At 42.8% G+C, this 23,867-nt stretch overlaps 1 protein-coding gene across 10 annotated transcripts in view; it reads right to left on the bottom strand.

Annotated features, from left to right (window-relative positions):
* The window catches only part of CDKL1 (cyclin dependent kinase like 1), a 72,388-nt gene that overhangs the window by 24,931 nt on the left and 23,590 nt on the right, over positions 1-23,867 (bottom strand). For 8 of the 10 annotated variants that reach the window (XM_055289446.2, XM_063644604.1, XM_063644602.1 and 5 more), the window contains one exon: positions 8,085-8,206. In XM_055289446.2, coding sequence (XP_055145421.1) covers positions 8,085-8,206 — 122 coding nt within the window. Of the gene's footprint in view, positions 1-8,084; positions 8,207-12,349; positions 13,233-23,867 lie in introns of those variants that run through there. The other 2 variants (XM_063644607.1, XM_063644606.1) reach the window with 1 other exon arrangement.

Here is a 23,867-nt window from a genome sequence, read left to right as displayed (position 1 = left end):
GCTCCCCAGAGGCACTCCTTCTGGGGAGGGTGGAATGGAATCCATCTTTCACTAGTGGGAAGATATGGAGAACGGGCACACTGCTGAGCTCCCACTGGTGTGACCTCATGGCATTCTTCCTACCTGCTTTGGGAATTTTGTTTCACCGCCCAGGAACATAAAGGGCTCCCAACTGCTTGATTCTAAGGAAGGGTGTGGGCGGGAGACGGGGGTGTCATTTGAAATCCCTGGAGTCTAGATTTCTGTGTGATTATATCATCTTTTTAACCAGTTAGAGATGGATGTACTTGGTCAAAATAAGCAAGTAAACTCAGAAAGAGGAAGACAAAAAATCCAGGAAGTAATGAATCTGACCACAGAGAAATGCAGTGGGAATTACAAGGATGATGGCAAAGGGAAGTCCAAGGGATACAGCTGGACAGCAGGTCTTGAGTACAACAAGCCAGACAGAAGGAAAAGGAGGCTTAAAATCCAGACATTACCAAGAAAAAAAATGGAACTGATGGATTACCTGATGTAACTATCCTGTGAAAATGTACATTAAGAGGCTATTAAAATGAGTTGGGGGGGGGGGCGCAGTGAGTGGCTCATGCCTGTAATCCCAGCACTTTGGGAGGCTGAGGTGGGCAGATTGCTTGAGCCCAAGAGTTTGAGACCAGCCTGGGCAACATGGTGAAATCCCATCTCTACAAAAAATACAAAAAATTAGCCAAGCATGGTGGCAGGTACCTGTAGTCCCAGCTACTTAGAAGGCTGAGGTGGGAGGATTGCGTGAGCCTGGGAGGCGGAGGTTGCAGTGAGCTATGATTGGGCCACTGCATGCCAGCCTGGGTGACAGAGTGAGGCCTTGTCTCAAAAAAAGAAAAAAAAAAAGGAAGGGGGAGGGAATTAGCAACAGGATTAAAGAATGTCAAGCAAATTTTAAAACAAGGCAAGTGTTAATTTGAGGAAAAGTACAAAAGGAAGCCACAGTATGGTACAATGCTCAGCTATAAGTAATACTTACATAGGCAAAATAATGGGAACAGTGAACATTAATGTAACTATTTTGGAGGATTAGAACAGGAAGCAGAGGAGATAGTGATTTCAGGGAGCTAAATTTTCATCTGTCATAATAGAAAGCTTTTGATGTCTAAAAATTGATATTTTGAGATGCATTAATCACTCTTTTACATTACATTATACTGCTGGATTTGATTTGCTAATAATTTTGCTAAGGATTTTTTACCTAAATTTTTGAGGAATATTCATCTGTCATTTTCTTTTCTAGAAATGTCTGTCTGGTTTTGGCATCAGCATATAGTGGCCTCATAAAATGATGTGGGAAATGTTCCTTCTCATATTTTCTGAAAGAGTTTGGGTAGGGTTACTATTATTTCTTCCTTATATGTTTGATAGAATTCATACATCAAATATTTTAATAATAGAACCTAAGGTAGCATGACTAAGGGAAAAAATATATATAAATCCATATCTTTGGTGAGAAAGTAACTTGGTTCCATTTGGCAAAATTTACAACTCAAGAGTACCACTTTGAGAACTTCTAAAGGAAAATTACAAAAGAAGAAAATTCTATTTGTAGGAAAATTTTATACCAGAATCATTATCAAACCAAACACTGAAAATGACCTCAGTATTCAACCAGAGAGGAATGGTGAGACATAATAAATTTAATGTAATATTTTACAGTCATTGACAATAGATCTAAAGATTATAATGCAACATATATAGAAAATACATAGAAAAGAATATTAAGCAAAGAATAGAATTGAGGGGAAAAACAGCCGTCTCATCACAGAACACAGAGAACGTGGTTCTTTATTTGGAACAGCTTGGCTGCCTTTACCGTCTTCAGGCTTGCAGACACAGACACTCAATTTTGTCAGCACACCAAGACAGTATCCATTTCAAAGGGGCAAGTGAACATTAAACAAATTAACTAGCCTGTCATATAAAACTAGAGGGCCAACGTATTCACCCATGCCCAAATTCTGAGTACTAGCTCATGCTTTCTTTGTAGACAATTTCATAAAGAAAGTCAAGTTATAATCAGAATGATGAGCAAAGAATTTAGATGAGGGAAAGTAGGCAATTTGACTGGTTATTGCTGTTAAACTGAGATCACTTAACTGCATCCATCTCCACATTAGGAAGAATTTATCATTAGATAAAACATAGAGTCAGTCAAATCTAACAAGCCTAGCAGCCATTCTGTCTCTTTAAAGTTGCTTTGCATATCTGTGCCCTGATGCATTATGTGTTGGTTTCACAAAATAACTTTCAGAAAGCAATCTCTGTCTCTCCAGGTTTTTAGGGGAGGCTGTATTGTGACCCTAATGTCCTAATAACAAAATCGGACAGACAGAAATGTAAACAACTACCATATGAAAGTGAAGACATCAAACCAATTTTTAAAAATTCTTCAGAAATGTGAAATTCTTCAGAGACAATGAAGAAATAACATGTATCTCTTTCCAGCATTCTCAATTACAGAAGTCATCCTTTCCACTACTGCTTGTCTAACATTTGTGACACAGATTATCAAACGGTTGGCATTCATTAAGACTTCATTTCTACACAAGGCTATCACAAAGATGGGAGGGGCTGGGGGTCTGCCCAAACTCTTGTAAAAAAAGAATATATTACTAGGAATTTATCCTAAAGAAATATTTATGAAAATAGCTGTTCACTGTAGCATGGTTAGTAATAGAAAATAACTGGAAACAATCTAAATATTTATCAGCAGGAGATTGAACTAAGAAATCATGGTATATTCATACAATGGAATTCTATACAGCCATTTTTAAAATATAAAGGTAGATATGTATGGATAGGGAGAAAGCTCCAGAGTACATTTTTAAAAAATGCAGCCTGGTGTGGTGGCGCACACCTGTAGTCCCAGCTACTTAGGAGGCTGGAACAGGAGGATCGCTTGAGCCCAGGAGTTCAAGTTTAGCCTGAGCAGCGTAGCAACAAGACCCTGTTTCTAAGATTAACTAATTTATTTAACTAAATAAAAACAAAATAAATGTAGAACAGTATGTAAAGCTATTGATTTTATTCATTTCAATTTTTTTTTTTTTTTGAGATGGAGTTTTGCTCTCGACACCCAGGCTGGAGTGCAGTGGTGCTATCTCAGCTTACTGCCACCTCCGCCTACCAAGTGCAAGTGATTCTCCTGCCTCAGCCTCCCAAGTAGTTGGGATTACAGGCACCCACCACAATGCCCCGCTAATTTTTGTATTTTTAGTAGAGACGGGATTTCACCATGTTGGCCAGACTGGTCTTGACCTCCTGACCTTAGGTGATCCACCTACCTCGGCCTCCCAAAGTGCTGGGATTACAGGTGTGAGCCACCACCCCCAGCCCTTCATTTCAATGTCTGTGTTGCTTTAAAAATTTGCAACAAACAACATATCATTTTTTATCTAAAAAAGAGAGATAAAATTTCTAGAATTTCATTGTCAGAGACTGAAAACTTGAGGTAATGTACATTACCCCGGAGATGTTCTTTGAACAAACTATGTTATTTGGAGAAGGAATTGGTGGTAATTAAATCTGTGCAGGAAAGAATCAGTGAAGTCTTATGTCTAGCTGAACAGATAGGTAGGCAGAAAAATGAGGAGAAAACATCCAAACCAGTTATTTGTAAAACTTTGACACAGGGAGACCAGGAAAGGGGGATACAAAGCTTTTTAAGTTCTATATAAGACAAGGAATAGTTGTGATTGGGGACAATTATAAAAACATAAACCTAAGCACTGGGAATTATAATTGACATGTATTCACGTTACTGTAACAGGATACATATCTTGTGGTATAAACTTGCTTGTGTTAGTAGCAACATGAAGTTGGATCTTCTCCAAAAGCTTTCCAAGGGAGTACTAGAAGTTACAAGCATGTTAATAAGAAGATGAATTAGTGTCCATTTCAGGTTCAAATGAGAAGTCTTTGAGTCTGATTTGGCAAGAATTATTTTTAATAATTAAACATTAAAACATTACTATAGTAATAAACATGAAAAATATAAAAGCACAAATAAAATGAAAAATATCAGTAACAATCATAACTAATCACTAGTAATGTTCAGATTACTTGTCTTTTTTCCCATCTACAAATAAATTCTATGAAAATGAAATAATACATATTTTTATTATAGTATAATTTTTTCATTTGACAACTCATGAACTTTTTCCTATGTCAATATATGTTTTATCTATTAATATAAGCATTATTCTTAATGGGTCCACTGTATTCTATCATAAAACTTTATCATAATTTACTTACCTAATTCTCTATTGTTGGATATTTCGGTTGATTGCAATTTTTTCTTTATAAACAACACTTAAAAATATCCCATAACAATAAACACTTTTGTAACTAACTTTTTGCACATATATTCAAATATTTTCTTATGGTAAATTATTCAAAGTAGACTTGCTGGGTTTAAGATAATGCCTCTAAGACTTTTAATACCATACATGGATTGCCAAATTGCCTTCTGGACAGGTTGCTCCAGCAGAGTACTTTATAATCTCTTTTGACAATATTAGGCTTTAGAAATTTTAAATCGAAGTAACTTTTAAATTGAAAATCCCAACCTTGTTATGATTATTCTTCTTTAAAATCATTTTGTAACTATCAATTTATTGGTTTGCTAATTCAGTCATTCTACAAGTACTAAGTATGTACCAAGTGCCAAATATGCAGCTAGAAGACACTGAGAATCCACAGGTGAGAAAGGCCCAGCTCTTGCCTTGAGGATTGTATATTTTACTGGGCAAATGGGATATGTAAATAAACAATCCCAGAAGATGTTATAGAGGCCAGGGTGCTGGCAGGCATCATAAAGGGGTCATATGTGAGCTGTAGGAAGGACAGCAGGAGTTTTCCAAGTAGAAGAAAGAAAGTAGGGAAACCCATGCTTGCTGAGCAAACAGCATGTCCTGAACCTAGAATGCAAGGAATTTGGTAGGATGGGTCATGTATTATGGGCAAACTGGTGGGGAGTGGGGCGGTAGAGTGAGTAAGATCTTGTATCTCATGCTGGGGGGATTTCCCCATACCAGTAAGCTTTGGAGAGCTATTAAAGGATTCTATGTAGAGGGTGGCATGCTCAACTTTGTATTTTAGAAATCTGTACTTAGAAATATAAGAAGTGATCACAGGACATTCTGAGGGTAAGTATACTAACCTAAGGGGACCCCACCTGGCACGAAGCAGGCTGGTAACCCAACCTGGCAACACCAGCATCAGTAGCTTATCCTTTGTTGATATTGTCTAATAGATCAAATATGAAACTGAAAGATAACCGAAGTCTTCTGACCCCTAGGGTACTTGATCATCAATTCATAGCATTATACAGCTAGAAGTCCCTTAAGCTTTACCTAGTCCTAAACTCTCATTTTTACAGGTGAAGACACCTGTAAGCAATTCGCCCAAGGTCACACAGATAGTGCTAACTCACCTTTACTGTGAATGTGCTTACAAAATTTTATTTTACAGTATGATGTCTCTAAATTTAAAAGTTTTCATATGATGATAGATTAGATAAAGAAAATGTGGCACATATCCACCATGGAATACTACGCAGCCATAAAAAGGAATGAGATCATGTCCTTTGCAGGGACATGGATGGAGCTGGAAGCTGTTCTCCTCAGCAATCTAATGCAGGAACAGAAAACCAAACATCACATGTTCTCACTTATAAGTGGGAGCTGAACAATGAGAACACATGGACACAGGGAGGGGAACAACACACACTGAGGCCTGTTGGGGGCTGATTTCGTTAAGTAAATCTTATATTTGGCAAACCATAGCATTTTACCATTTGGAAATGAGGTTGCTTGTAATTAATCACACATTTATCTACAGGTCTTTCTGTTTTCTCTGACACCCATATTAAAGCATTTTCTGTTTCCTGGAACATATATAACATATTTTAGCCAGTGAACTTTTTAAAAATCTGCTTTCAAACTGTAATCACCCTTTTTATTCTGTTCAAACTATATGCCAGAAAAAGAGCTGACTTTCATTGCTTTTGACTCCCACAAATCAGTGTTCCCAAGCCACTCAACATGATTAATCAAATTCCCTGTAACATCCCTCTGGTACCACATAGCTATGAGTAACTTATATTAATAAGTTTAATTGAAGTGTCACTTGCAAGCCGTTAAAAGATCAAATATCAAGATACGAAATGTTTTCTCCTTTGAAAACATAATTTCTCTGTATTGACGACTTTCTGAAGGGAGGTGTCTGTCCTCTTGGCTCTCTCTGGCTATGTAAATTAACATTCTGAAAAGTGAAAAGTCTGTGCTGTGGTCACTAACAAACCACAAGCCACTTCCATTCCATTTGCCTGGAGGTCACGGCAGAGCATATATAACCATCACCACGTGGCAGAGCAAGCCCCTGGCAAAGACTTCAAAGAGTTGTTGGAGGAGCCTCAGCCTCCAGCCACTGAAGTGTGAATGGGAGCCATTCATAGTCCATGGGATGGGACACCATTCTGTGGCTCTAATCTATAATCCACTCTTCATATTGTCCCCAGCCAAAGTTGGGCTCCCAGGAACACAGCCAAAAAAGGAAAGGATGGGATATTTTTCATCCCTGGTCAACTTATCTAAAGTCTCCTCCCCTTTCAACTCCAAGGCCACCTTCCCATGAAGCTCTCTTTGAATAATATCTCCCAGGATCTGCTAATCATTCCGTCCTCTTCCTCTAGCCACAGTAATAGGCCCCAGGGATAGCTGCATCACCTGAGCTGAGACAATCGTCGTTCCACTAGACTTAATGTGCAGATGCTACCTTCTTCTAGAACTTCCTTTCTTCTAGAACAGCTATATAGATTGATATAAGCCTGTGGCCATGCTTTCTATTTTGTACTTTTCCCTTCAAACTTCCAGCCCATGCCACCCACATGCCCTCCCAAATCCACCATGTAAGGGAAGCTTATTTGCAAGGCACAATGAAGAAGAATTAGGGCTGGGAGAGAGTGAGAAAGAACAGCCACTACCTACATTGCCCTGCCCGAAAACACCCAGCTGAGGAGTGGGTGGGAGCTGGAATCCAGTCCTCTCACCCTGCAAGAGGCTGTCCTCAACTGCAGGAAGGGACCCCCTCCTCCTTTTTTCTTTTTCTCGGACAGGCCTCTGTGTGCTCACCAAGTCTTCTTCCAATGCACGCAAAGATGTTGCATATGCTAGAGAGAGCTGTGTGGTAAGATCAGTGGAGCCCCCGGAGTCACTCCCACCCTTCCCAGTTACAGCAGCAACACAATTGTTTTTCACCTAAGCTTGCTTCAGTTGGGTTTTTGTCACTTGAAACCAAAGAAATCCTGAGTAATACAGCAGACTAGATACCCAGATTGCTTCCAGTGAAATATCATGTTTGTTTTAGTCTCAAACTTCCTAGTAGCCATTGCCTTTGGAATCTTCCTTTCAATCTCCAAGCCTGTCTACCTCCCTGGTCAGGCACGGACTAACTAATATCCTTCCTTTTCTTAGAGACTGAGATCACTTCTATGCAGAGATAAAGTACCAAAGAAATCAAGTTCAATCTAATGATGCTTCTGCTAGTTTCTTCATTAAAATGACTATTTTTTTATCCTTTTGTAACATTTTTTGTAATCTTTCTGCTGTCCACCTCGGCAGCAGAGTATGTTGTACAAACACTGGCTGTTTTTAACCAGTCTTTTTTTTTTTTTTTTTTTGAGACAGAGTCTCACCCTGTTGCCCAGACTGGAGTGCAATGGTGCAATCTCGGCTCACTGCAACCTCTGCCTCCCAGGTTCAAGCAATTCTCCTGCCTCAGCCTCCCGACAGGCTGAGATTACAGGCACCCGCCACCACGCCCCGCTAATTTTTGTATTTTTAGTAGAGACGGGGTTTCACTATGTTGGCCAGGCTGGTCTTGAACTCCTGACCTCAGATGATCCACCCGTCTCGGCCTCCCAAAGTGCTGGGATTACAGGCATAAGCCACCGCACCCGGCCTTACCTAGTCTTAAAAAGAGTCATTGCCACTTTTCGCTCACAAATCCCAGTGTGTCTTTGTTTTGCTTGTAAGGGATGGATCACTCACCCTCTTTGGTATCTGTCCAACTCATGGAGAACTGTGTGGTCACAATATTCAAACACCAGGTGAAGCCTCCGTTTCCTCCTGAAGACTTCCAGGAGGTTGACAAGGTTGGGATGCTTGAGTTGCTGAAAACACAAAAAAACAAGGTACTAAATTTGACTTGTGAAAGACAGCTTTCTCTAATCTTGATCCAATAAAAAGTAAGTTGTTTGTCCTTTAAGAATTTCATTCTTGGATTGAAGGAGGCTGTAAACAGTATCATCTTGCCACTCTTTACAAGCTAGTTGTCAGCAGCTTGCAAGTGAAAGATGATTATAACACAGGTGGTTGGTGAGGGCAAAGAGAGGTATAAGAAGGCCGGAAAATAAAAAAGAATGAAGAGAGAGGGGAGATGGTAATACAAACTCAGCTTTCAAGGTTCAGATCAAAGGTCCCTTCCTAGGGTCTCCATTAATCTCCTCACACTGGTTCAGTACCTTGTATGTCTAAAAGCCCCCCTGAAGTATGACTCTTTCAGAATTACTAAGTAATTAATAAATAATTAATATGTAATTCTTACTTAGTAATTATTGTTCAGTTAATTGTTTAATGTCCTCTGGTATCAATAGCTACAACAGATAAATTCAATAGAATATACGAACGACGGCATCAGGGTCTATGTTCTTTTGCTTATCAAAATTGTGTTGTTGTACTTCCAGCACCAGGCCCTGTACATAACAGGCATTCCATCATTATCTACTCTCCAATCTGATGTGCCTGAAAACGTGTGTCTAGGAAAAAAAAAAAAAAAAAGCCCAGGACTGAATGTTAGCTTTGGCAGAGATAAATCTTGTACCTAGCTTCCTGGCCCTTTCTGGACATAATGCTATCAGAAACACTACAACTAGGCATTGCTCTCCTTTTTTCTGCAGAAGAAAATAAGAGACTTACACTAAGAAAGACAAAAAAAGTCACAGGAAAACGTATCAATCATGGAGTCCCTTCTGCAGTGCCCGTTCACTATCAGATCACAATTACAGTCCATTTTACCTTCTGTTGTACGATTTAACAGTTGGCAGATTGCTCCTCTTTTTCCAAATTTTGATAGTGCCACCAGATAATTTTCCTTAAGAATTTTACAATCAAATGTTGCTTTATCGCATTAACTTCCCCCCCTGATTTTTAGAACTGTGGTAAAATACATATAACACAAAATACATCATCTTTTTTTTTTTTTTTTTTTTTTTTTTTTTGAGACGGACTCTCGCTCTGTCACCCAGGCTGGAGTGCAGTGGTGTGATCTCAGCTCACTGCAAGCTCCGCCCCCCGGGTTCACGCCATTCTCCTGCCTCAGCCTCTCCGAGTAGCTGGGACTACAGGCGCCCGCCACCACGCCCGGCTAATTTTTTTGTATTTTTAGTAGAGACGGGGTTTCACCATGGTCTCGATCTCCTGACCTCGTGATCCGCCCACCTCGGCCTCCCAAAGTGCTGGGATTACAAGTGTGAGCCACCGCGCCCGGCCACAAAATACATCATATTAATCATTTTAAGTGTACAGCTCAGTGGCATTAAGTAAATTCATATTGTGCAACCATCACCACCACCTATCACCAGAACTCTTTTCACTTGCAAAACTGAAAGTCTATGCCCATTTACACATGAACTTCCCATTCCTTCCTCCCCCCAGTCCCTGCCAAACACCATTCCACTTTCTATTTATTTATTTATTTATTTTATTTTTTGAGATGGAGTCTCACTCTATTGCCCAGGCTGGAGTGCAGCGGTGAGATCTCAGCTCACTGCAACCTCCGCCTCCCAGATTCAAGTGATTCTCTTGCGTCAGCTTCCTGAATAGCTGGGACTACAGGTGCACACCACCATGCCCAGCTAATTTTTGTACTTTGAGTAGAGACAGGGATTTGCCATGTTGGTCGGGCTGGTCTCGAACTCCTGACCTCAAGTGATCCACCTGCCTTGGCCTCCCAAAGTGCTGGAATTATAGGCTTGAGCCATCGAGCCTGGCCATGAGCCACCGCACCCAGCCTCTACTTTCTGATTTTTGACTAGGTACCTCCTACAGGTGGAATGATAAGAGTAGTGTGAGTGTGTGTGTGTGTGTGTGTGTGTGTGTGATTGGCTTATTTCACTTAACATTATGTCCTCAAGGCTCACCCAAGTGGTAGCAAGGTTGAGCATGAATAATATCCCATTGTATGAATATACCACATTTTGTTTATCCATTCATTTTTTGATCTATGGACATGGCTTACTTCCACCTTTCAGCTATTGTGAATAATGCTGCTGTGAGCATGAATGTACAAATATGTTTTTGAGACTCTACTTTCAATTCTTTTGGTTGTAGGAATGAGCCAGGCATATGTTTTGTTTTGTTTCAACTACATTCCCCAGGTGATTCATTGTGTATCCAGAGGTATTAATCATAGACAAGCAGGCTACTCCATAAGTGATAAAAGGTAGAAGGAGGAAAATTGAAGTTCTTGAACTGCATGCTACAGCACATTTTTATGGGCAGTGACAATAAAAGCAGCCCACAAGGAGATACTAAAGAAGAAACTTCTTTTTTCTTTTCTCATTTTCTCTGTAAAATCCTTCTGTATTTTCAAGATGTGAAATTCCTGCTCCGGATATTATACTGATGAACAAGTATAAAAAATTCAAGGTATTTCTAAAGCTCATGTCTTATTAGTCCATTTGTGCTGCTATAACAAAATACCTGAGACTGGGTAATTTATAAAGAACAGAATTTTTTTTCTTACAGTTCCACATGCTGGGAAATCCAAGATCAAGGTGCTGGCATTGGTGTCTGCGGAGGGATGCTCTCTGCTTCCAAAATGGCACCTTGTGGCTGTGTCCTCACATGACAAAAGGCACAAGGGCAAGAGAGCACCCCCCTCAACCTTGAGCTCTTTATAGGGGTGCTAATCCGATTCATGAGGGCTCTGCCTCCCTGCGGCCACACCTCTTAATACAGTTGCACTGGGGGTGAAGTTTCAACATGAATTTTGGAGGACGCACCACCACCATTGAAACAGAGCAGCCCATTAATCACCTTTTGGAGAGGTGACAGCGTGCTGGCAGCCCTGGCAGTCCTGGCTCGCTCTCGGCACCTCCTCTGCCTGGGATCCCACTTTGGTGGCACCTGAGGAGCCCTTCAGCCCACCGCTGCACTGTGGGAGCCCCTTTCTGGGCTGGCCAAGGCTGAAGCCGGCTCCCTCAGCTTGCAGGGAGGTGTGGAGGGAGAGGCACAGAAGGGAACCAGCGAGTTCTGGGTGGGCGTCGGCTCGGGCCTGCACTCGGAGCGGCTCCCTGGCCCACAAGTCCTGGGCAGTGAGAGGCTTAGCACCTGGGCCAGCAGCTGCTGTGCTCAACTTCTGGCCGTGCCTTAGCTGCCTCCCCGCGGGGCAGGGCTCGGGACCTGCAGCCCGCCATGCCTGAGCCTCCCCTCCCCCGGCTGTGGGCTCCTGCGCGGCCGAGCCTCCCCCACGAGCACCGCCCCCTGCTCCACGGCACCCAGTCCCATCGACCACCCAAGGACTGAGGAGTGCGGGCACACGGTGTGGGACTGGCAGGCAGCTCCACCTGCCGCCCGGTGTGGGATCCACTGGGTGAGGCCAGCTGGGCTCCTGAGTCTGGTGGGGACTTGGAGAACCTTTATGTCTAGCTAAGGGATTGTAAATACAACAACTGGCACTCTGTATCTAGCTCAAGGTTTGTAAACACACCAATCAGCACCCTGTGTCTAGCTCAGGGTTTGTGAATGCACCAATCAACACTCTGTATCTAGCTACTTGGGTGAGGGCTTAGAGAACCTTTGTGTCCACACTCTGTATGTAGCTAATCTAGCGGGGACGTGAAGGACTTTCGTGTCTAGCTCAGGGATTGTAAAAGCACCAGTCAGCACCCTGTCAAAACGGACCAATCAGCTTTCTGTAAAACAGACCAATCAGCTCTCTGTAAAATGGACCAATCAGCAGGATGTGGGTGGGGCTAGATAAGAGAATAAAAGCAGGCTGCCCCAACCAGCAGTGGCAACCCGCTTGGGGCCCTTTCCACGCTGTGGAAGGCTTGTTCTTTAACTCTGCAATAAATCTTGCTGCTGCTCACTGTTTGGGTCCACACTGCCTTTATGAGCTGTAACACTCACTGTGAAGATCTGCAGCTTCACTCCTGAGCCAGCGAGACCACGAACCCACCAGAAGGAAGAAACTCCGAACACCAGAAGGAACAAACTCCGGACACACCTCCTTTAAGAACTGTAACAGTCACCGCGAGGGTCCGCGGCTTCATTCTTGAAGTCAGTGAGACCAAGAACCCACCAATTCTGGACACATTTCGATCTTACAACTGAGGGCACTCCAAGCTATAAAATGCCACATTTGTTATCATACCTGAAAACCCTTAGCCTGAACTAACATTCTCCAAACATAGTAGGGTAGAACTGACTACTGTCTTAAACCTCTGAATTGGATTGACTAAGACGTCTCAAACAGAGAGCAAACAACCAGGTTAAAAAGGGGCTAAATACTAACTTTATGACAGAATTCACAGAAAGCAGAGGTTTTCTTTCAGACTGAAAAAAAATCATCCTTAGGCTTTACTTTCATTTTCACACTATTTGCTCCCTTGACAGGATGTGACATTGAGGCCAAGACTTTAAATCTTAGAATTCTCTTTCCATTTTCCACATTCCATATTTAGTCCTCATGTCTTCAGCTAGCTCTTCTAACAAAAGTAGAAATGCATCAATTCTACCCAAACAAATCCCCCGACCTTCTTTGGATGCCAAGGCTGGTGCCTCCCACTTGCCACGTCCAAACCTGCAGTGATCACAGCAGGACACTACTGCCCCAGGACATGGCCCAAAGGTCCTCTCCATTTGGCCTCTGCTTACCTCTCCAGCCCCACCACTTATAACTTCCTTCTGGACCCACTGAATTTCTCTCACTTCCTAGAAGGCTCACACTCCCTTTCATTTCAGGACGTGTTCAGTTTCCTGTCTCTAAAGCACTCCCCACCTCCAGATGTTACTTTCTCTGTTCGGCTTCCTCTGCCCCACCCTGACACAGCTGTTATGCACTGCAAGAGCTATGACCTTGGCACCCAAGCAAGGAGTAGCACTGTGCCAGTAAAGGACACTGTCACAGCCATATCCATTTGTCTGAATGGGACCAGTAACTATTATATTGTACCCATCTTGCTATGTTACTATACATCTTTTGAAAACCAAAGTTCTTAGCCGGGCATGGTGACTCATGTCTGTAATCCCAGCACTTTGGGAGGCCAAGGCAGGCGGATGCCTGAGCTTAGGAGTTCAAGACCAGCCTGGGCAACATTGTGAAACTCTGTCTCTACTAAAACTACAAAAATTAGCTGGGCGTGGCGGCGTGCACCTGTAATCTCAGCTACTCGGGAGACTGAGGCATGAGAATCACTTGAACCCAGGAGGCAGAGGTTGCAGTGAGCCCAGATTGTGCCATTGCACTCCAGCCCAGGCAACAGAGCAAAACTCTGTCTCGAAATAAATAAATAAATATGTCTATGTAAAAAAAGGAAAGAAAACTGAGGTTCTGATAACTGCATGTATTAAATATTCAAATAACATGTAGGTTCTTTCCAATTTTTCGCTATTATAAATAAGGTTTTGATAAACAACTTATTAGCTGGTTGCCTTACTTGGACCAAGTTAGGTAAGTTCTCTAGGCCTCAGTTTTCCATCTGTAAGAGTAGGAAGTGCAAGGTCTATACTGCCAGTTACACACAGGCACATACAACAGGGTCAGGTAAATATTAACCTCTCTATAAAGGTTAATTATTGATATTGTTACCTATGGGTTAAATCTATTTTTATTTAGAATGATTTTTTCTATTCATTTTATTCAACAATTATTTATATATCTTAAGGTGCATATGGCACTGTGTTAGCCCTAAGGATATAGAGACAAATAAAGCAAGTACTGCACCTACCCGCTTGGGGCTTAGAACATAGGAAAGGAGACAGATGTTGGAGAAGTAATTACAGATATGATAAATGTTATAAAAATGAGGTAAAGAGTACCTGGTTTGAGGGTGAGGTGTGGTTCAGGGAAAATCTCTTTGAGGAAGTGGCCATTAAGTTAATGATTCATTAACTGAGAATGACCTGAAGTTAACTGGGCACCATCTAGAACCCCAGAAATATGACTCTAACTAGATAGAGCCAAATTGCTTTCCAAAAGGATTGTGCATATTTACCCCTTGGCCAGGAGTATGACAGTATTTTTACCATATTATGGCCAGCTTTAAGGAGCATATAGACAATTTAAGGCTTGTGATATATATTGCCAAATTGCTTCCTTTGAGGGCTTTCAGTGCCTCTGGCAACACAGGAAGGTGTAACTTGTCTCTCCCATCTTCCTCCATGAGATAATCTTCAAATAATTGCAAATAGCTGACAACTTATCTCTCAACCTGTTTTTAAAATAATTTTAATATAGAAAGATGATCATTAATACTAAATCCTAATTGGGGTTATAAATATTAAATTATAAATATTTTAAAATAAATTATTAACTTTCACTGGGTTGCCAGGATTCCAGGTGACCTGAAAATACTCCAGAGCAGCAGATATGTGGTCTGGCATAGCACCCTTATGAAGCCAGTCCCCGTCTGGCTGTGTTCATATATTCAACAAATATCCCTAGAGCCCTGTGATAGTTAATATTGAGTGCCAACTTGATTGGATTGAAGGATGCAAAGTACTGTTTCTGGCTGTGTCTGTGAGGGTGTTGCCAAAGGAGATTAACATTTGAGTCAGCGGACTGGGAGTGACAGACCCACCCTCAATCTGGACAGGCACCATCTAATCAGCTGCCAGCACAGCTAGAATAAAGCAGGCACTTGATTTGCTGAGTCTTCTGGCCTTCATCTTTCTCCCCTGCTGGATGCTTCCTGCCCTCGAACATTAGACTCCAAGTTCTTCAGCTTTTGGACTCTTGGACTTATACAGTGGTTTGCCACGGGCTCTCTGGCCTTCCGCCACAGACAGAAGGCTACACTGATGGCTTCCCTACTTTTGAGGTTTTGGGACTCAGCTTGCAGACGGCCTGTTGTGGGACTTCATCTTGTGATCGCGTGAGCCAATTCTCCTGCTAAGCTCCACTTCATATACACATCTATCCTATTAGTTCTGTCCCTCTAGAGAACCCTGACTAATTTTAGCACCTACTCTGCATCAGGCATTGGTGAATGAGACAGAGGACTCAGGCATTAAACAAAGTAGTGCCATAAATAATCTATGAAATTAGGCTGTCTCAGAGAAACTGGCCCTGAGGAAGTGACCTTGAGCTGAGTCTAGAGGGTAAAGGTCTGACCAGACCAAGGGCAGGGGTGGTGGTAAAGGCACAGATGGCAGCTTTCCAGGCAGTGACTGGCCCTGAGCCAGGAGAGAACTTGGGTCACTTCAGCAACTGAAAGACAGTGTGGCTGGTGGGTGAAGCTCGTGGAATCAAGGCCAGCCAGTCAGAAGGCAGATCTACAGGGCCTTGCAGGCCATGCTAAGCAATTCACTCTATCCTAGTGCAATGGGAAGCCACTGGAAGGAATTTCAGCAAGACATGATATGATACCATGGGGCTCTTAGAAGCTCACTACGGCAGCAGGTTACAGAATGGCTTGGAGGAGGCAAAATGGATGAAGTGGCTGTTGATAGCTGACATTGTGGTGACTTGGGGCAGAGCAGAGGCAGGGTAGTCGGTGAGAAGCATTGTCTTGAGAAGTATTTTGTTATCAGAATAGTCAGGATGTGGTGATCGGCTGGAGGTGAGGGACAGGGGAGAAGGAAGTATCAAAAATGACACAAAGGTTTACACACTGGGGCAGATGGTGATGCCATCCCAGAGAGGGGGAGTAAGACTGGGAGAAAGAAGTCACTAGCTTTGTCTCATTGAATTGGTGGGGATCTGAGACACCAAAGTGGAGTTGTCATGTCAGCCAGAGTCTGAGCAGAAGATAAAAGCCAGGCAGTCCGCATGTGTGTAAGCGAAGCATAGACAGAGGGAGGAGATTGCCCTGGAGGAGCGAGAGTGAGATGAGAAAGCCGTCTAAAGAACCCTCCCACCCAGATGTGTGGTTGATGAGGAGGAAACACGAGAGGGGAAAGGGAAGAAGGTCCCTTAAGATAAGAGAGAAGACAGCAGAGCAGGCGCTATGGGGGCATCATGGGAGGAGGAAGTGGTCAGTGTTGACAGATGCTGCTGAAAGGTCAGATGGAAACAGAGGGCTGAGAAATGCCTGGTGGGCTTCCCTGGGTTGGGGTCGAGTGACCTTATTGGAAACAGTATCGGTGCAGTGGTGAGACCAGAAGCCAGATTATGTGGACTTAACATCTCAAACTACCTTACTCCTCTCTCTCTATAGACCCCACTGACCTCAGGGGTAGAACTCAAAGGGACACCTCTGATCCTCAAACCAGTCTGCAGCGAATAGCTGGAGGTGTCCATCATAGCCCCAACATTGTGAATGTTTGCATTCACGAGGGTTTGGATGTTTCTGCTTCAAGGCTGAATGGAGTTCTTTCGGGACATACAAAGGAATTAGATGAGAAGAACCAAGCAACATGATGGACAAACTGTTACAGGCTTACCCAACATGTTCACGGTACATACAAGTAAACTTAATAGACAGAACAGATTAAATTACCATATATACCACAAAGATGTTTGGGGCTCATTTAATGACAACTCCTTCTTATATACAAGTGTGTGAAGCCAAAGCCTCAAGTCTGGGGTGTCTGTGCTTGGCTAATCTTGAAGCTCTTGGTGCTCCTTACCAGGCCGTTATCACTGTCCTTCAGTTAATGCTCTATCTAGAAGCACGGGCCTGCTCGGACTCAGATTTACTGTCTCATGTACAAAAGTTTCCACTTTTGCTGCTGCTATTTTATTTTAGTCTTCCTTTTATTTTCTCTTTGTGTTTTTTTAAATTTTCATTTTTAAATCATTATTACTTTTTTGAAACAGGGTCTCACTCTGTCACCCAGGTGGGAATGCAGTGGTGCAATCACAGCTCATGGCAGCCTTGAACTCCCAGGCTCAAGTGATCCTCCTGCCTCAGCCTCCCGAGTAGCTGGGACTACAGATGTGTACAACCATGCCCAGCTAATTTTTAAAATTTTGTGTAGTGACAGGGTTTCGCTACGTTGCCCTGTCCGATCTTGAAATCCTGGGCTCAAGCCAACCGCCACCTCATCCTCCCAAAATGCTGGGATTACAGGCGTGAGCCACTGTGCCCAGTCTATTTTTTATTTTTTGAGACAGGGTCTTTCTCTGTTACCCAGGCTGGAGTGCAGTGGCATGATCATGGCTCACTGCAGCCTCAAACTCCAGGCTCAAGTGATCCTCTTCCCTCAGCCTCCTGAGTAGCTGGGACTACAAGTGCACACCATCGTAACAAGCTAGTTTTTTTTATTTTTTATTTTTTTAGAGACAGTGTCTCACTATGTTGCCCAGGCTGATCTCAGACTCCTGGGCTCAAGCAATCCTCTCACCCTAGCCTCCCAAAGTGCTGGGATTATGGGTGTGAGCCACCGTACCCAGCCTCTCTGTGTTTCAAATACTGATGTTCCACATTATGTTGCCAAGTCAAGTATTTTCTGTGACATTAAAAAAAGGACTTCATTTTTCTGAGGTTGAATTTAGCCAGAACCCTACCTGGTTTCCCTGCAGAGCTGAGAATGCTACGTATCCTACTTGGGCAGCTGCCTCTCTGTGTCATCAGCCCTGTGTCTTCCTTGGGCACCCATCTGTTCTGATAAGCTCAGACCCTCCATCTTCTGAGGTCAATTGCTTGGCCTGTTTAGCCCACAGGATTTTGAAGAATTTTGTGCTAGTTGCTAACCTTTTATTATTATTATTTTGGATGGAGTCTCGCTCTGTCACCCAGGCCGGAGTGCAGTGGTGCAATCTCGGCTCACCACAACCTCCACCTCCTAGGCTCAACCAATTCTCATGCCTTAGCCTCCCAAGCAGCTGGGATTACAGGTGTGCACCACCGTGCCTGGCTAATTTTTGTATTTTTAGTAGAGACGGGGTTTCACCATGTTGGCCAGGCTGGTCTCAAACTCTTGACCTCAAGTTATCTGCCCACCTTGGTCTCCCAAAGTGCTGAGATTATAGGTGTGAGCCACCGCGCCTGGCCACTACTCTTAACCAGGAAATGTTACTTTATAATCCTGGTTACCAGGAGTCTCTTGCAAATGCTGGAGATCAGCAGGTCTAGGCCTGTAGACTCTGTGGCACTAATGTGCTAGGGCTGAGAGCAGCTGTTCACTTTAGACAAGGCTTGTATGCTTTAGTTCACCGCAGTCCCCACCACTCCCTGTTGTTCCCTGATCATGACGCCAAGTGAGAGCTGCTCTTTATCATCACTCTTGCATTATTGACTTTCTTATACCAGAGTTAAAAGTGAAATATTTGTGATATTTATTGTGATAAATATTAAAATTGAAATAAAACGAGTTAAAAGTGAAATATCTAATATGTCCATGTTTCTATCAAAAGTGTAAAAATGTACAAGCAATAGAGGTATATTTAATTTTTGTTGTTCTTTTAAAACTTTATTGTAAATTGTAAACTTATTGTAAATATACAATTTATAATTATATATATACATATATTATATATAATACACATACACACACACACACACACACACACACATATATATAGTTGCTCTACTGCCCAGGCTGGAGTGCAGTGGCACGATGTCAGCTCACTGCAACCTCAGCCTCCCGGGTTCTGCCTCAGCCTCCTGAGTAGCTGGGATTACAGGCACCAGCCACCACCCCCAACTAATTTCTGTATTTTTAGTAGAGACAGGGTTTTACCATGTTGGCCAGGCTAGTCTCAAACTCCTGACCTCAAGTGATCCACCCACCCCAGCCTCCCAAAGTGCTGGGATTACAGGTGTGAGCCACCATGCCTGGCTAATTATATATGTTTATGGGGTTCAAATTAATGTTAGGATTTATGACTATAATGTGGAATAATTAAACCTAGCTAATTAACATATATCCATCACTTCAAATACTTACCATTTTTTTTTGTGGTAAGAACATTTGAAATCTACTCTTTTTTTTTTTTTTTTTTTTTTTGAGACGGAGTCTCGCTTCTTCACCCAGGCTGGAGTGCAGTGGCGCGATCTCGGCTCACTGCAAGCTCCGCCTCCCGGGTTCACGCCATTCTCCTGCCTCAGCCTCTCCGAGTAGCTGGGACTACAGGCGCCCGCCACCACGCCCGGCTAATTTTTTTATTTTTAGTAGAGACGGGGTTTCACCGTGGTCTCGATCTCCTGACCTCGTGATTCCCCCGCCTCGGCCTCCCAAAGTGCTGGGATTACAAGGGTGAGCCACCGCGCCCGGCCGAAATCTACTCTTTTAGCAATTTTTTTTTTCTTTGAGACAGAGTCTTGCTCTGTCACCCAGGCTGGAGTGCAGTGGCACGATCTTGGCTCACTCCAACCTCTGCCTCCTGGGTTCAAGTGATTTTCCTGCCTCAGCCTCCCAAGTAGTTGGGATTACAGGTGCCTGCCACCATGCCTGGCTAGTTTTTGTATTTTTAGTAGAGATGGAATTTCACTATGTTGGCCAGGTTGGCCTCAAGCTCCTGACCTCAGGTGAGCCAACTGCCTCAGCTTCCCACAGTGCTAGGATTACAGGTGTGAGCCCCTGCACTCGGCCTCTCTCAGCGATTTTGAAGTGTACAATACATAATTAACAACTATATTCACCATGCTGTGCAACAGATCTTGGAAATGAAACTTATTCCTCTTGTCGAAGATTTTGTACCCTTCGACCATCATCTCTCCATTCTCCTCATCCTCTAGCCTCTGTAACCACCATTCTACTCTCTGCTTCTAAGAATGCATTAGGCTGTTCTCACATTGCTATAAATACCTGAGACTGGGTAATTTATAGAGAAAAGAGGTTTAATTAGCTCATGGTTCTGCAGCCTTTACAGGAAACATGGGGCTGGCATCTGCTTAGCTTCTAGGGAGGCCTCAGGAAGCTTACAATCATGGCAAAAGGTGAAGGAGGGTCAGGCATGTCACATGGCGAAACCAAGAACAAGGGACAGTGAGGGAATTGGCGGTGGGGCATAACTGTTTAAATGACCAGATCTCACAAGAACTCACTATCACGAAGACAACACCAAGTAATGAGGGATCTGCCCCCATGATCTAAACACCTTCCACCGGACCCCATCTCTAGCACTGGGGATTACAATTCAACATGAGATTTGAGTGCAGACAAATATCCAAACTATATCAATGAGTTCACTTGTTTCAGATTCCACATATAAGTGAGAACATGTGCATTTATCTTTCTGTGCCTGGCTTACTCAGCAGCATAATGTTCCCCAATTTCATCCATGTTGTCACAAATGTCAGAATTTTCTCCTTTTTTAAGGCTGAATAGTACTCTATTGTGTATATATACTACATTTTCTTTATATATTCATCCACTGATGGCCACTTAGGTTAATTTTATGACTTTGGCTATTGTGAACAATATTGCAATCAACATAGGAGTGCAGACATTTCAAATTTCACTCTTTTGGGTAAATACTCAGAAGTGGGATTGCTGGATCATATGGTAATTCTATTTTTAGTTTTGTGAGGAATCTCCATACATTTTTCCATAATTTACATTCCCATCAACAACTTTAAGGGTTTCTTTTTCTCCACATCCTCGCCAACAATTACCTTACATCTTTTTTATCACAGCCATCCTGACAGGTGTGTGATGATATATCATTGTGGTTTAAATTTGCATTTCCCTAATGATTAGAAATGTTGAGCATTTTTCCATATATCTGTTGGCCATCTGTATGTCCTCTTTTGAGAAATGTCCATTCAGATCCCAGGCTTATTTTTTTTCCCCATTTTAGAGACAGTGATGGCACCAGTGGCCCATCTGGAGCAGCTGCTGCCATGATGCCAGCTGCAGTGGGGGAGGCGGAGCCATGGCTGTGTGCTCCCCGGAGCTGGCAGGAGCTGGGAACAGATGGGAGCCTCAGGTTGGAGGGGCAGGAGCCCCACCCTCCAAGGCAGCTGTAGCCACCCAGTCATGGCTGCAGACCCAGGCATCTCTGCACACTTGGGACCTGGGAGGCCCCCCCGCCCCTGCAGGCTCAGAAGTGCCATGCCTGCTCCTACTGCCTGACCTCTCCCCACACCTGGTGCCCGCTCCGATTTCAGAGCAAAGTTATGGCCAAGCCCAGGGACTGTCATGACCCAGCCAGGTGTGTGCATGCTCACGGACACACTGACACACCAGCCCCTTGCTGCCTCGGACCCCTCTGGACTTTGGGCACCACCGAGCACAGGAGGGAGGCCAAGGGAGGCCAAGGGAGGGGAACGTCTAGTTTTTGAGCTGTTTGAGTGTACTATATGTTTTGGGTATTTTGGTTTTTTTTGTTTTTGAGACGGAGTCTCACTCTGTTGCTCAGGCTGGAGTGCAGTGGAGAGATCTCGGCTCACTGCAACCCTTGCCTCCTGGCTGGGTTCAAACAATTCTTGTGTCTCAGCCTCCTGAATATTTGGTATTATAGGCGTGCGCCACCACACCTAGCTAATTTCTATATTTTTAGTAGAGACAGAGTTTTGCCATGTTGGCCAGGCTGGTCTCAAACTCCTGACCTGAGGTGATCTGCCTGCCTCAGCCTCCCAAAGCACTGGGATTACAGGCGTGAGCCACCACACCCGGCCCGAGTTCATTATATATTTTGGATACATATAACCCCTTATCAGGAGTAGCGCTTGCAAATAGTTTCTCCTAATCCATAGGTTGTTTCTTCACAGTGTTGTTTTCTTTACTGTGCAGAAACTTTTTAGTTTCATGTAATGCCAATTGTCCATTTTTGCTTTTGTTGCCTATGCTTTTGGGGTCAAATTTAAAAAAATCACTGCCCAGACCAGTGCTGTGTAATTTTCCCCCTATGTTTTCTTCTAGAAGTTTTACAGTTTAAGTCTTTAATCTATTGGGTTGATTTTTGTATATGGTGTGAGATAAGGGTCCAATTTCATTGTTCTACATGTGGACATCCAGTTTTCCCAAATCTTTTATTGAAGAGACTATGCTTTTCCCATTATGTATTCTTGATGCTTCTGTCAAAGATCAATTGACCATTCAGGTGTGGGTTCATTTCTGGGCTCTCCATTCTGTTCCACTGGTCAATGTGTCTTAATTTTTTTTTCCAGTACCATACTGTTCTAATTACTATATTTTTTATAAAATAGTTTGAAATCAGGTAGTGTGATGGCTCCATCTTTGCTCATTTTTCTCATGATAGCTTTAGCTATATGGGACATTTTGTGGTTACATATGAATATTAGCATTGTTTTTTCTATTTCAATGGAAAATAACATTGGAATTTTGATCAAGATTGCACTGAACCTGTAGATTGCTTTGGGTAGTATGGACATTTTAACAATATTAATACACTATGTCAAAAAAACACTATAAACAATGCCAAAAGACAAATAATTGTCTGGGAAATATTTGGTAAAGTTACAACAGAGGGTTATATTCCTAATATTACAAATAAGTCTTATTTATGTATTGTTAAGAAAAAGACAACCCAGTGGGAAAATGGGCAAAATATATTAATAGGTAATACACAGAAGAGGAAATATAAATGATAAAGGGACATATGAAAAGATGCTCAGTCTCACTGGTTGTAAGAGAAAGTCAAATTAGAGAAACAACATGATGCCACTTACTTCCTAACCAGCAGGCAAACACGTAAGATTGGCAGCATCCAGTGCTGACAAGGGCATGAGAAAGGGGTGTTCTCACACATGGCCAATTAAGAGTGCAAACTGCCATAACTTTTTGGGAAAATTACTGGCAATATTTATTACGTTAAAACCGGCCAGGCGCGGTGGCTCACGCTTGTAATCCCAGCACTTTGGGAGGCCGAGGCAGGCGGATCACGAGGTCAGGAGATCGAGACCACGGTGAAACCCCGTCTCTACTAAAAATACAAAAAAATTAGCCGGGCGTGGTGGCGGGCGCCTGTAGTCCCAGCTACTCGGAGAGGCTGAGGCAGGAGAATGGCGTGAACCCAGGAGGCGGAGCTTGCAGTGAGCCGAGATTGTGCCACTGCACTCCAGCCTGGGTGACAGAGTGAGACTCTGTCTCAAAAAAAAAAAAACAAAAAAACAAAAAACCAAATGCACCAAAAAAATGAGCAACAGATCTGAGCAGATACCTCACTGAAGATGATATAATACAGATGGGAAATTTTAAACATATGAAAAGATGATTAACATCTTTTGTCATTAGGAAATTCCAAATTACAACCACAATGAGATACCATTACACACCTCTTAGAATAGCTAAAATCCCCCCAAAAAGCTGATAATACCAAATGCTGGTGAGGATACTGAGCAACAGGCCCTCTCATTCACTGCTGGTGGGTGTGCTAAATCAGACAGCCACTTTGGAAAACAGTTTGGCAGTTTCTTACAAAGCTAAACATAGCTATACCATATGAGCCAGTAATAACACTCCTAGGTATTTACCCAAATGGTTGAAAACTATGTCCATATGAAAACCTACAAGCAAATGTTTTTAACAGTTTTATTCATAATCACCAAAAACTAGAAGCAACCAAGTTGTCTTCCTACAGGAAAAAGGATGAAAAAATTGTGCTACATTCATAGAATGCAGTATCATCCAGCGATAAAATAAGCTAGCAAGCCAGAAAAGACATGTATAAAGTTTGAATGCATATTGTTAAGTGAA

Source organism: Symphalangus syndactylus, chromosome 8, assembly GCF_028878055.3.
Source record: "Symphalangus syndactylus isolate Jambi chromosome 8, NHGRI_mSymSyn1-v2.1_pri, whole genome shotgun sequence".
Taxonomy (NCBI): Eukaryota; Metazoa; Chordata; class Mammalia; order Primates; family Hylobatidae; genus Symphalangus; species Symphalangus syndactylus.
Note: the sequence above shows the minus strand (reverse complement) of the source record. Positions and strands in the feature narration are given on the sequence as shown.